General features: G+C 40.6%; 1 protein-coding gene across 1 annotated transcript in view; it reads left to right on the plus strand.

Annotated features, from left to right (window-relative positions):
* The window catches only part of BTBD1 (BTB (POZ) domain containing 1), a 71,724-nt gene that overhangs the window by 7,524 nt on the left and 49,576 nt on the right, over positions 1 to 14,624 (plus strand). Inside the window, 1 exon segment of the mRNA XM_006878286.1 lies at positions 4,870 to 5,026. Within this exon segment, the coding sequence (XP_006878348.1) occupies positions 4,870 to 5,026 (157 nt within the window).

A 14,624-nucleotide genomic window follows, 5' to 3' on the forward strand; every position in this document is an offset into this window, starting at 1 on the left:
CTCTTCTCCCTTGATGGTCCCAGGGACCTCCGCTCCTGGACTGCAAAGTCGATCACTTCCCTCCTTTTGCTACAAAACATCTACCTTTACATTTCCAACCCTCACAAGCAGTCCTAATAACAATTATTCAGTATTGTATCACAGAGACCTATCCGCATCTCCTTTCATCAGCTTTGCCCAGACAGATTAGATACTACTCAGTGGAGAGGCTACCTTCCGCCATGCCCTCTGGATCTAGGTTCCCTCTGGAAAGCTTGTAAGCCAGTCCTCATATCGATCTTGTATGGGGTTTCCAAGGAGCAGATGGTGGGTTTGAACTGACAGCCTTGCAGATAGCAGTCTAGTGCTTATCCTACAGTGCCACACCATGACTCCTCTGACACTACAGAGCCCCTCTATAAATATTTTTCAGTGAAATGAATGAATTGGTGGTAATACCTGGTTTCTTTTACATGATCTTAAGATGCTTTCTAAGGAGTCCAGTGGCACAGTGGTTAAGTACTGGGCTGCTAACTGCAAGGTTAGTGGTTCTAACTCATCAGTGCATTGTGGGAGAAAGATGTGGCAATTTGCTTTTGTAAAGATTACAGCCTTGGAAATGTACAAATGGCATGAGGGTGGCATCTGACCTCCTCTAACTTCACGCCGGGGGAAAGAGAATCAAAACCAGCAGCCTGAGGCCAAGTCCTGTGAGGTAGACATCAGACACGCCTCCCTGCTCCTATCTTTTCACCAGTTCTAACAACACCCATGCCTCTCATGACACCCTGTACTTCTCTGCTGTGTTACAATAGCCACGATTATGAAGTTTATAAGGGACATGTTAAGTGCTGTAGAGTTGGTGCCGACTCGTAGTGATCCCTGTGTAGGATTTCCTAGAAGCAGCTGGTGGGTTTGAACTGCCCACCTTGTGGTTCGCAATCTAGTGCTGATCCTACAGTTTTGCTGGTTAAAATTCATAGTTCAGGATACAGTTCTGTCTAGACAGCTTCCTCTGGTTGTTGTTAAGTGCCGTTGAGTCAAAACCAACCCATAGCGACCCTGTATAGGTTTCTGAGGAGCAGTTGGTGAGCTCGAACTGCCAACCTTGCAGTTCAAACGGCTTTGCAGTCTAGTGCATTAGCCCACAGCGCCACACCGGGACTCCACTTGTTGGTGTTAAGTACCGTCGAGTCGGTTCCAACCCATAGTGACCCTGTATAGTATACAGTTTCCAAGGAGCAGCTGGTAAGCTTGAACCGCCAACCTTGCAGTTCAAAAGGCATTGCAGTCTGGCGTATTAAACCCACAGCACCACACCAGGACTCCTCTTGTTGTTGTTAAGTACTGTTGAGTCAGTTCTGACTCATAGTGACCCTATATAGTATAGGGTTTTCAAGGAGCAGCTGGTAAGCTTGAACCACCGACCTTGCAGTTCAAACGGCATTGCAGTCTGGCATATTAAACCCACAGCGCCACACCAGGACTCCACTTAGCTGTGCTCAAAGGCACACCTAGACCCCGGACTTCTTGGCCTGTTTGTATAAGTGTTACAAAGCTCTTTTAGCTCTCAGCCTCTCAGACCCATGGCCCCTTGACCTCTGCTATACTTGGGTATGAGTAACTCTGCCCATCAAATGCCCATTCTTCCTGTATGCCTGGACTCAAGGCAATTCACATCTAGCTCTGTTGGTTGGCAGATTGATCTCTCTTTACCCCCATTCTGATTAAGTGCTTGGAGGCAATCCACTCTATCAGAAATCTCCAGTCCAAAGGCACACTCAGCTGTCTTGCTCTGTGGGCCAGGGAGCCCACTACTTTCTTTGTCTCATGCTCTTGGTTCTGCTTCCTCTTCCTCTCTGCCATGGCTCTCAGCATCTCTGGTGTCACAGCTCCCTATCTTCTGGATCCAGGAGATTAGTCAGTGCAGGGATCTTGGGTTCCAGAGTACACTTTCCACTCCGGGCTGTTCTTTCTTGATGATAGTGAGATCCCCATTCCTTGCTTTGGAATTACTCATTATACGTCTGGTAGTGGTGTGCCGTGGAATCGGCTCCCACTCATAGCAACCCTGCATAGGATTTCCGAGGCTATAAATCTATACAGAAGCAGAAAGCCTCATCTTTTTCTGTGGAAAAACCTGTATTTTCAAACTACTGACCTTAGAATTAGCAGCTAGGCTCTTAACCACTACACTGCCAGAGCCTGATTAATCCTCTAGTTAGGGTTCCATACATGATATTTCCATGGTCCTGCCTCACATGGTGTAGCACTGCTGAATAATGTACTGGACCGCAAGGATGGCAGTTCAGAGCCACTGGCTGCTCTTTGGAAACCCTATACAGGGTCGCTATGAGTCGGAACCGACTGGGTGACATTTAACAACACCACCATCTCACATGAGTGTTGTGCACCTTATTTACATTATTAGCAAGTTATTCAATCCCCTTGAGGGCTGCAAACACTTTATATTTGCTTAGTCCTGCCCAGTTATTTGGTGGGTGTTACAGAGACTGGCCAGAGCCATATCAAGTAATTCAGCGCCCCATCGAACCCATAGGAGGCCTCTCTGTCTGTCCTCTTGGGTTGCTCTGAGTTGGAATTGACTTGACAACAACAGGTTTCGTTTGGTTCTGATTTTATGTACGATGTCTTCTAATATAAATTTAAGTTTTCACTTTAACATTTTTAATACTAGATTTACATTTTTTACTTTTTAATCTTTTTGGAAACCTATCCATCAAACAGAAGTGATCGATGATGTAATAATTTCTATGTCTTGTCCTTAGAGATTGAGCACATGAAAATAGAAATGTGCACTTTTCATAGACAAAAGGATTATAATAATGTCATGTTTAGTTCTTAGTTATATATATTTTTAAACCTTAGCATCTTGTTGTTAATTGCCATTCATCAGTTCTGACTCACAGTGACACCCTGTGTAGGGTTTCGGAAGAGTGGCTAGTGACTTTGAACCACCAATCATTGAAGTTCAGACTGACCTTGTGATCCAGTGCTTATGCTACAGCACCACACCAGGCTTAGCTGTTGATTATTATTATAGCAATTTTGACAATTGAAGAGACTTGAGAGAGATGTGGAAGTGAAATATGAACCAAAATGATTCTTGGATTTTTAAGTGCCTTTTTTCTTAATAGAAATGAAAGTAGTTTCCCTGCAACTGTTATATAGAAAGGTTGAAAGATAACAGTGAGGAAGTCTTCCAAAATGTAGAGGAAAATATTAGAGATAAGAAATATGGGACCATCTAAAAATAACTAGGAGACACTGAAACTAATGATTTGTCAGACACTGTTCTGTGCACTTTGTGTTTTAACTTACACTGATCCTCACCACAGCAACAGGAAGTAAGCTGTTCTCATCTGTTGTCAGGCAGGCACACAGTGGCAGTGACTTCCTAAAACTACAGAGTTAAACAAGACAGGAAAGGCTCAACTCCAAGTCTCTTCCAGAGTCCACACAAATGAAAAGCCTGTCCTGCTTGACCAATAGTCGCCCAGTCATGGTGTCATGTGGTAGACAGTTCTTGTGTTCCTCAGCCTGGTTTTTCTCATCTTTAAAATGAAGGTAACATTGTTTACCTTCTTTTGTGAGATGATTAAATAAGATGGCATATGTCATATGACTGACCTTCAACAGATGTTGGCTTCCTCTTCCTTTTATTTATCATCCTTTTTCCTACTATGAGATCTCTTAGGATACTTGGTTTTTAGCTCCTTGTGCCCATTACAAAGTGTGCCATACGTTTAATGTTAAGTGAGTACTGTGAGGGTGATTGAGTACTGTGAGCTGACTGATTTATGCTAGAAATGGAGTTTGGAGGAAAAATTTTTAAATTGTATAATTCAGAAAAACAGTAAAGCTAACTTTTGAAGCTGAGATGTAGGAGAGGAGAAGAATGAGATCGTTGTACAAGTAGTGATTTCCTCAGGACAAGTTAGGGGTATATCATGCTAGTGCTTCATCATGGGGGGCGATTAAGGACCCAAGGAATGAAAGAGGAAGTAGGGACATGGCATAGGACTTCTTTTCCTTGCTCACTAAGTGTCAGATTTGATTCTGGAAGAATTAATGACTTTTCTTAAACTTATGGCTGAGATCTGAGCAGTCAGCATAGAGGGTCTAGGAAGAGCCACAAAGTGGACCTACAGTTGATACACAAAAACTCCAGAGTAGTTCAGCAAGAACTGCCTGTGCCTTCACTTAGAATCTGCTTTCTCTCCAGTTCTGTGAAGTTGGTTAACTAGGGACCTAGCAGCTAGACGCAGTCTACGAGGAGGAAAGCAGTACTGGACCAATGAAGACTGTATTCTGAGACAATACTGGACCTAAAAGCTCAGAATGTGCAAAGACGTGGGGGTCTTTTAACATATTATTAAATTGTTTTATTTCTCTAAAGTCCTAGCAGGCTCTAATCTGTGGTCATGATAATTTTGAAAAGTTAAAGTGTGAGAAAGCATCATTATCAGGCAATGAATGCTTTAACATTCAGTGGTATGGACATCAGCTCTCTGTAAATGTAGTAAGTGAACATGAAGGAGGGAAAAATAAATCACAGGTTGGTCTTCAGCAACTCTGAGTGGTAAAAAGAACTCTCCAGACTTGACGTAGAGACATGGGTCTGCCCTGTGTTTCTTGGCTTAACCTCATTTCCCCTGTCAAATGGAGAGATTACCTGTCTGAGTCTCAGGATTGAGTGTGAATAAAATGAGATATGATGGAAATGCAGAAGCCCTGTAGACTTGAAAGCCAGATGTAGATTTCAGGCTTTCCAGCTCATTACCTATGAAAATCTTCCTCAGAGGTTCACATGAATGACTTCTCTAGAACATTACTAACCATCTCTGTAATTTCCTGATTGCTTTCCAGATTTCTATATTCAGACGAAGTTCAGATTGGTCCAGAAACAGTTATGACCACTCTTTATACTGCTAAGAAATATGCAGTCCCCGCCTTAGAAGCTCATTGTGTGGAATTTCTTACTAAACATCTTAGGGCAGATAATGCCTTTATGCTTCTTACTCAGGTAAGTAAATGGAGCTAAGAATAAGAGGACTTCAAACAGCTCATGGTAAAGTGGCATGAGAAGATAATGGAATTCTACCACAAACTTTTTGAAGCCCCCATTGTACATATAATTATTTCTATCATAGCACTTAGGGAAGTAACATCAGATTTTTAAGATTTTAAAATAGGAAAGCAAACTAGAATTTTCTTACTACAATCTTGAATTATACAGAGAAATTAGATTGGTATTCAATGTTGGTTTTGCTATGCTTGAGTATATGATAGCATGAAATTTTCTAAACATCTTAGTTCTCAATTGTTTTTCATTCTGCAATTAAGATTGAGTATTTCAAGTCTGAAAAAGGTCTTCAATTCAGTTTCTTTGGACCTGGAAACTTGATGGTCCACTCCTGGAATAGTCAGTATGTAATGTTTTTATGAAATAGTACATGCATTTCTCTGACATATTTTTATTGTTTTTACAGTATACATCCAGAAAAGTATATATATCATTAAGTATCTATTCTGATGGCTTTTAACTTACAAGTCACTGAAGGAACCACTAACCAGTCCGTAACCTATTTTATTTAGTGTTTGTAACGTGCCTATAAAGGTAGCACAGTGGGTTACCTGTTGGGATGTTAACTGCAAAGTCAACAGTTTGAATCCAACAGCTGCTCTATGGGAGAAAGAGGAGGCTTACTGCTCCCATCAGGAGTCGTGGTGTGGCCCTGTGGGTTAATGCGCTGGACTACAAAGTCAGTTTGAACTGCGAGGTCAGTGGTTCAGGCTCACCAGCCACTCCTCAAAAACCTTATAGAGGGTCACTATGAGTCGGAACCCGTTCAACAGCACTTAACTACTCCCATTAAGATTTACAGTCATGGAACTCCTAGGCAGTGTCACTGTGAGTCAGAACTGGCTCTGTAGCACACAACCACCACATGCCTGTAATCTGAGCTTTATATTTTAGATATAAATAAATGGTTATATCTCTTTGGGGACAGTGTTGTAATACTTTTATACGAATTATTTTTAAATTCTAAGTTGATAAAATATAACCCTATTGAGCGGTAGCATTAAAACTAATCACGGGTGTCCCCTAGATCCATCCTCTCATTTACCAGTACTTGTTAGGTGTTATCAAGCCAATTCCCACTCATGGCAACCCTCTGCACAACAGAACAAAACACTGCCCAGTCGTGTGCCATCCTCACAGTTCTGCTTGAGCCCACTGCTGCTGCCAGGGTGTCAGTCCATCTTGTTGGGAGCCTTTCTCTTTTTCACTGAACCTCAACTTTACCAAGCGTGATGTTCTTCTCCAGGAGCTAGTTTCTCCTGTTAATATGTCTGGAGTAGAAAAGACGAAGTCTCTTCATCTTTACCTCCAAGAAGCATTCTGACTGTATCTCTTCCAACACACACCTGCTTGTTTTTCTGACAGTCCATGATACTTTTAATATTCTTCTCCAACACCCTAACTCAAATGCACCAATTCTTCTAGGATCTTCTTATCCATTGTCCAACTTTTATGTGCATATGAGACAATTAAAATACCATGGCTTGGGTCAGGCACACCTTAGTCTTCAAACCGATGTCTTTGTTCTTGAACACTTTAAAGAGGTCTTGTGCAGCAGATTTGCGTAGTGCAATGCATCTATTTCACCAACAGAAAAACTAAAACCTGAGCTCATTAAGTACCCGCCCAAAGTCTTACAGAATAGACAGGACAGAGCCAGAACTCACATTTTCAGTTCAGTGCTCATTATATTATACAGAAAATGTTCAGCGATATTTTTGTCTTTTAATATCCCCTCTTCGGTTTGTACTTCTAGAAGAAAACAACATGCTTTTTTTTTTTTGAAATAACCGTTGAACTTCATGTATATAGTATGCCAGACACCCACCTTGCCTCTTTACATATATATTACCACATTTATTGTTCTAACAACTCAGTAATGTAGGTTACCAGTACTTTCCCCTTTTAAATGATGAGGAATTGAAAGCTTCCTATTGAAAGCCAGCTGTTGTAGTCAGTTCTAATTCATGGTGACCCTTTGGGACAGAATAGAATGCCTCACAGGGTTTCCCAGGCGGTAATCTCTACAAAAGCAGACTGTCCCATCTTTTACCTGTGGAGTGGCTGGTAGGTTTGAACTGCTGACTTTTTGGTTAGCACCTGAGCACTTTGAGACTGCACCACCAGGGCTCCTCAACAGCCATCCTAACCTAGTGGCCCTAGAGGACAGTGTCGAGCAGCTCTATAGGGTTCTTAAGGCCGGAAATCTGTATGAGACAGCCAGCCATGGCTTTTTCCCGGAGAGTGGCTGGTGGGTTGAGAGGTTAAATGTCTTATTTAATATTAAACACTTAACAAGTGGCCAAAGTAGGACCTCAACCTTAAGTGGACAGTTCTCAAGGTATTGTGATTTTGATGATAATAACAGCCAAGTGTTCTGAGTAATTACTGTGGGCCAGCCAGCATTCTATGTATTTTTTTTTTTTTTTATGCAATAATCTATTTATTATTTATAATAACTTTAGGAGATTTAAGTGTTGAACATAGAGTTTTTCTTATTATCCCATTATTGTAGTTAAAGTAACTGAGGCACAGAGACAGAGGCAAAATAACTGAACCAAAGTCATACAAATTTTTCCTCTTTTGAATCTATGATAAAAATCTTATGAATAAACTGATATTCAAAAATCCATAAGGTCTTTATTGTCCAGGGAGCTTTTTTTAATGTATTCACAGAGGCTCATTTAATCATTTTTTAAGCAATCAGTTATTAAATTCATAGGCCAATAAACAAAATATTTAAAAACATGCTTATGAAAAATTATCACAAACTTCTGTGCAATATATAGTACACTTTAGGAACTGATTCTTTTGAGCATGTCAGACATCTTTCACAACAGAAAAAACATACAAAGAGGCTTCAGAAAGTTTGTGGGAAAATGGAATGAAAATACAATGGAAATTTTCATGACATTTTTGAAGAGCAACTCATAGTGACCCTGTTCCTGGTTTCCGAGGCTGTTTATGGAAGTAGAAAGCCTCACCTTTCTCCCGCGGAGCAGCTGGTAGTTTCAAACTGCTGACCTTAGGTTCGCAGCCCGATTCATAACCGCTACGCTACCAGAGCTCCTTGTAGGTATATACTGTTAAAATTTATTAGTATGCTTACATTGAAACGTGTTCACATGTTTAGTTGATTTATTATTCCTTCATTCTTCTGATAATCTATCTTCCCCACGTTAATCTTAGCACATTTGAAAGAAAATATCGCAGGTTCTAGGTTGTAGTATCAGATGATCAACCAGTGATTCTTGGTTGGAGCATGTGACCTGGTTGCTTCTCTGTGATGGATTTAAAGCTCCAGTCAGAAGTCATTAAGTCAGAACTTCTCTTTATAACTAAAATTATTGTGTGTACGACATTTTAAGTTTATCTTTTCTACAAAGATTAGTGTGTATGTGTTTTAGCGAGGTCTCCTTTTTTTTTTTTTTTTTAATGTATGTGGGGGTGTGGATAAGAGTAAAGAGTTATCATTAGGACTCAGGTCTAGGACTTCATTTAGTGTTAGGTTAGGGGTAGGGGTAGGGGTTGTGATAGGTCTAGGACTTCATTTAGGGTTACAGGGTAGGGGTAGGGGTTGTGATAGGTCTAGGACTTCATTTAGGGTTACAGGGTAGGGGTAGGGGTGGGGTTGTGATAGTGCTAGGAGTAAGCCTTGGTGTAGTTTTGGGGTACAGTTAGCATTTTATTTAGTTATTTTCTTGAAATCCACTTCCCTTGAAATATTCTTGCATAATCATGTAGAATAATCCTCTACAACTCTCTCTCTCTCTCTCTCTCTCTCTATATATATATATATGTAGTCTGTTGCATTATTAATAACAAGTCTGTTTCATTCTTATTTTACTATAATTGATAGAACCATTTAGAGAGTTCATCTCCTAGATGATAAGGAATCAGATATCTCCCATTTCGTGTATTCATTCTCTTGGGACTACACTGCTGAACTCTCTTTTCACTTGGTCAGGTGTATGTGCTGATCAGTCCTTTTTGTCCTGTGACTATATGTTTCCTGTATTTATCTTTCTTCTATATAGATAAATAAAAGGCTCTATCTATGTTTGTTCCTAATTGAAGAAGCCAAATGCCCATATATATGAAATTTTAAAATTAAAAGCAATAAAAAAACCCTGAAACTTAAATTTTATGCTCTTACATTAAAATTATGTTCTTGAAACATATTAACTCTTTACTATTAAGTATTGGTATACATTCATGACCTTTCTCAAATTTATTTTAACTCACTATTATAATAGTGATTATTAGTTTTAATGTGAGCACCACCTCTAACATCCTTGCCTTGTAGCAATAGGATATTCTAGATTCTTCCTGAACTTCCCCTACATCACAATTTTCTATCTGTTACATTGTAAGGATCTTTGCTTTCTTTCTTTCAGTGGAGAATAGTATTAGAGACTAACTCTAGGATTTATACAGAGGAGGGGAAGTATAAAAATATTGCTACAAAGTTATAGAAACCTTTATTAAACAAAAATGTGAAAATGTGAAGTTCTTGATTTTCAACATATCCTCCATGTAGGTCTATACACTCTGAAGGGTGTGTTCACCTCTAACCCTTCCCTCAAAGAATTCTGCCCTCTTTAATTTACACCATGTCAAAGTGGCAGTTTGTACATCCTTGAGGAACCCAAATCATGTTCCTTTGAAATGTTATTGAATTTTAGGAGTTAAAAAGAAATCTTAATGGGCACGATGTGGGCTATAGGGTAGATGGGGTAATGTTTCCCCAGGTTCTTGTAGGACAGCCCTTGCTACCCTCGAAGAAAGCCAGGATATTGTTGTGATGGGGAAAAATTCCTTGGCACAACTTTCCAGGTCTTTTTCTCACGAATGCACTTTTAAGTTGTCTTAAAACTTCTTCTCAGTAAGCCCCTGTGATCGTCTGTTCTATGTCCTTTGAGAAAATCTGTCAAGATCACCTTTTGGGGATCCCAAAAAACAGTTGTAACCTTCTGAGCTGACCTTCCTCTCTACTTTTAATTTAACTGGCTCAGCAGTTAAATTCTTTTTGGAAGCCACTGTATTGATTAGGTTTTTTGAAGATAAGTATGTTAGTTACTGAGAGTGCTTGTCTGCAGCCATCCATTGATCTCAGAGACATGTTTAGACATGTTTTGCTTGGGATAAATACATGCATGTGTGAACTGGAGCCCTTGTAGCAATACTTTCTGACTTACCAAAATCTAAAATATTTAACTTTGTAGGCATTTATATATTATAACTTTCAAGATATAAAACTTGGAGCAAAAATTCATGGAATTGATCCTTCCCTTTTGATTGTTATTTCTGATAAACTATTAACACCAGGTTCCTTGGCCAGTGTCCTGTGACTTTTCTTCTGTTGTATTTTTCACCCAGGAATGCCATTGGTAGTGTAATACAGTGTTTCTCAAACTCTTAACATGCAACAAAATCACCTGAGGATCTTGTTAAAATGTAAAATGCATATCAGTTTCCTTATGTCCAATGTGCAGCCTGAGAGGCTTTCAGGCTTTACTCTTTGTGTAATAGAAAAAACTAGCAGATGTCACTGTGGAAAACACAAAACAACTTCTCAGTGTTTTGTATGAGTACTCCAAATGACTCCAGATTGTTTCATGGTGGGGTCATGTGCATTGGCCCACACAGTGTCGTGTGAACTTGTGAGTCACTTGAGCTGAGAATGTTCACTGACTTAAAAGGACTTAATGCTGTATTCACTCTGTAGCAAAGTGCTAGTGAACGGCACCAACATATATATAGGGAAAAACACTGCCACTTATGAAGTGATACAGTCAGTCAGTGTTAGTGTATCCGAAACAATGCCAGAGTTAGAGTGCATTTTGAGAAAATTTCTTTTACTGTAAGTAGTAGTAGTAGATTTCATCGACTTGATATTGCCTTTGAGATCTAAGGGGTGACTGAAAAATTGCTACCCTAAGTAAAATAATTTTTACTAAAAATGGTTTTTCCTAGAGTGAAATCTCTAGGCAGCACAGGAGGCACTCACTCATCTCTGCCAAGAAATTTGGAAGACAACTGTCTGGCCGACTGATTGGAAGAGATCAGTGTTTGTGCCCATTCCAAAGTATTGAAGAGCAGAGATGTCAGCTTGAGGACTAGGGTGCGCCTGACCCAGGCCATTGTGTTTTCAATAGCCTCATATGGATGCGAAAGCTGGACAGTGAATAAGGAGGATCATAGAAGAATTGATGCCTTTGAGTTGTGGTGTTGGAGGAGAATACTGAAAGTGCCATGGACTGCCAAAAGAACCAATAAATCTGTTTTGGAAGAAGTGCAGCCAGAGTGCTCCTTGGAGGCCAGGATGGCTAAGCTTCGTCTCTCCTACTTTGGACATATTGTCCGGAGGAAACATCGCTGGAGAAGGATGTCATGCTGGGTAGGGTGGAGGGTCAGAGAAAAAGAGGAAGACCCCCAACGAGATGGATCAGCCAGGTGGCATCATTGATGGACTCAAGTGTGGCAGCGGTAGTGAGGTTGGCCCAGGATCGAACATTGTTTCGTTCTGCTATGCATGGGGTCGTTATGAGTCGGTTCCGACTCGATGGCACCTGACAACAACAACAACAAAGAGTGAAATTTCAGTGCCTGAATGCTGTGATCATTAAGGTTTTGTGTCAACGTGGCTAGACCTGAATTTTCAGTGATCTGGCAGTTAAGAGGTCGTGATCCCACATGAGGAGATCTAATGTAATGCCACCACTCCTATGATGCAGTCTGCTGTGGTCAGCCCTGCTCTGATGTAATTTTCCTGGTGGTAGTGTTAAGTGGCGTTGAGTCAGTTCTGACCCATAGTGACCCGATATAGGGTTTCCAAGGAGCAGCTGGTGAGCTTGAACTGTTGACCTTGCGGTTCAAACCTAGTTTGCAGTACATTCTCACTTTGATGATGTTAATGAGGTCGATGCAATGTAAGGATTAGGTTGTATCTTGAGTCAGCCTCTTGAAATACAGGAAAGAGATGAAAGCAGAGAGAGGAGGGGCTGACCTACCACCCAGAAAGAAGAACTAGGAGTGGAGTGAGTATTCTGGACCTGGGACCCGTGCACTGTGAACTTCTCAATCTAGGGGAAGACTGATGCTAAAACACATGGAGCTCTCCAAGGAATGCTGGGCCTACAGATGCTCCAGGGAGACTAGGCCCTGTGTCTAGCTCTAGAGAGCTAAGATACAGTTACTAAGGAAGATGTAGTTCGGACCTGGGACCCCTGCACTGTGAACTCCTCAATCTAGGGGAAGACTGCTGCTAAAGCACGTAGAGCTCAGCAAGGGATGCTGGGCCTACAGATGCTGAAGGGAGACTAGGCCCTGTGTCCAGCTCTAGAGAGCTAAGATGCAATTACTAAGGAAGATGTAGTTCCAGTTGACCAGTGAAAGTATATGTGATATTTAGAATTGCATTTATTAAAAATATGCTATTTTTCATATTTTAAAAATGCAGCACCAACTAAGAAATATGTATGCAAGTATGTATGTTTGTGTGGAGTCCTGGTTTGGAGGTGTGTGTTAATGCACTAGACTACAAAGTTGTTTTGAACCATAGGTCAGTGGTTTAAGATTTCCAGCTGCTTCTCAAAAACCCTAGAGAGGGTCACTATGACACAGAACCGACTTGACGGCACTTAACAGCAACAAACAAATGTGTGTTTGTATGCAGATAACGTGTATAGGTGTATACATGTGAGTGTATATATGGGTATTTGTAGATGTATGTATATGCCTGTATATATATACTTGCATATACATCCTCTCCTCACTTATCAACTATCTCATTAGCCAACATTTTGCCTTTACAATGATAGTAAACAATCTACTTTTTGTTTTAACAGTATACACATGGCAGTGACAAACACTGAGGTGTGAGGTCAGAGTACTGCTGGCTGTGGTGATGGTTATGTGTCAGCTCGGCTGGGCCACGCTTCTCACTGTTTAGGCAGTTTGGTAATGATGAAGCTATCCTTCAGTTTCACATAACAACCTGGTCTTTGAAACCTAATCATGTTGCTAAGTGAGCAGAGAGTATATGTTCGTATAAATAGTAAAGCACATGGGGACACAGTTACAGATGCAGAAAGACATAACCAAACACCTCATGAGGTTGGTTTTCTGGGTTTGAAGACTCAGGACCATAGTCTTGTGGGACCACTCAGTCAATTGGCATAATGTCATTCATAAATTTTACGTTCTACATCTTCTACATCTTAGTCTAGTGAATAGTGTCTTGTTAAAAGCTTTTGAGTGGCCGTCTAGCATGTAACTATTTGTCTCTATTGGTCTGGAACGAAAGATATATAGAGAAAAGGTTTAGAGAGAAACTAGTCAACAGGACCAACTGTATACCTGAACCATGTCTTATCTTCTCTCTGAGATCAGAAAAACTAGATGGTACCTGATTGCCAATGTAGAATTGGAGAAAAATGTGAAATCTCAAATTCTTAAAAATTCCCTAATTATTGGACCACTTGAAACCAGAGAACGCCTTAAGAATATTGATCTGAGATATCCTTTAAATTTTGAACTGAAATTATCCCTTGAGGTCACCTTTTAGCTAAATAACAGATCGATTCACAAAATAAAGAATATCACCCATGACTACTATGCTCCCTTAAAATATCATCTATATGAGATCAAACAGTCAACAGTTAACTTTTTAAAAAGAATGAAAAGGTGTAAGGGGCAGGGAATGTAGGTCACTGAGAACAGAGCAAGAAGAATGGAAGCAGTGAGAAGATTCCGGCATGGTAAAGAGTGTAACCAATGCCACGGAACAGTCTGTGTTGGTGTACGGGAACCTAACCTGCTGTGTAAACTTTTACTGAAAATAGTAAGGTAATATTTTTAAAAATGAATGAACTATCAACTGGATCCTATACAACTATCCTGTATTGTTGTGTGTCGTCCATTTGGTTCAACTCATAGCAACTCTGTATGGGGTTTTTGAGACTAAATCTTTAGGGTAGCAGAAAGCCTCATCTTTGTCCCTCATAGTGGCTGGTGACTTCAAACAGCTGACCTTGCTGTAGTGGCCCAATAGTAGCCCAGTGTGTAGCCCACTATGCCACCAGATCCTATACTAGAGGGAAACAGATACTATTTTCAGAGAACAGCATTATTGGGTCAATTGACAAATGGAATATGGCCAGTAGATTAGATGAAAAATACTGTATCAATGTTAAATTTACCAGTCAGTAACTGGGGGTATGTAGGAGAGTACCCTTTATGCTTGGGAAAAGTATTTAAGGCCCTTTACCCTTACATAGGAGTCCTGGTGTGGCACTGTGGGTTAACGCACCGGACTGCAAGGTCGGCGATTCAAGCTCACCAGCTGCTCCTCGGAAACCCTATGCAGGGTCGCTATAGGTCGGAACCGACTCAACAGCACATAACAACAACAAACCCTTAAAATAGGAGTCCTGGTGTGGCGCTGTAGGCTAACGTGCCAGACTACAAAGCCATTTGAACTGCAAGGTCAGCGGTTCAAGCTCACCAGGTGCTCCTCATAAACCCTATACAGGGT

The sequence above is a fragment of the Chrysochloris asiatica genome, unplaced genomic scaffold, assembly GCF_000296735.1.
Source record: "Chrysochloris asiatica unplaced genomic scaffold, ChrAsi1.0 scaffold00156, whole genome shotgun sequence".
NCBI lineage: Eukaryota > Metazoa > Chordata > Mammalia > Afrosoricida > Chrysochloridae > Chrysochloris > Chrysochloris asiatica.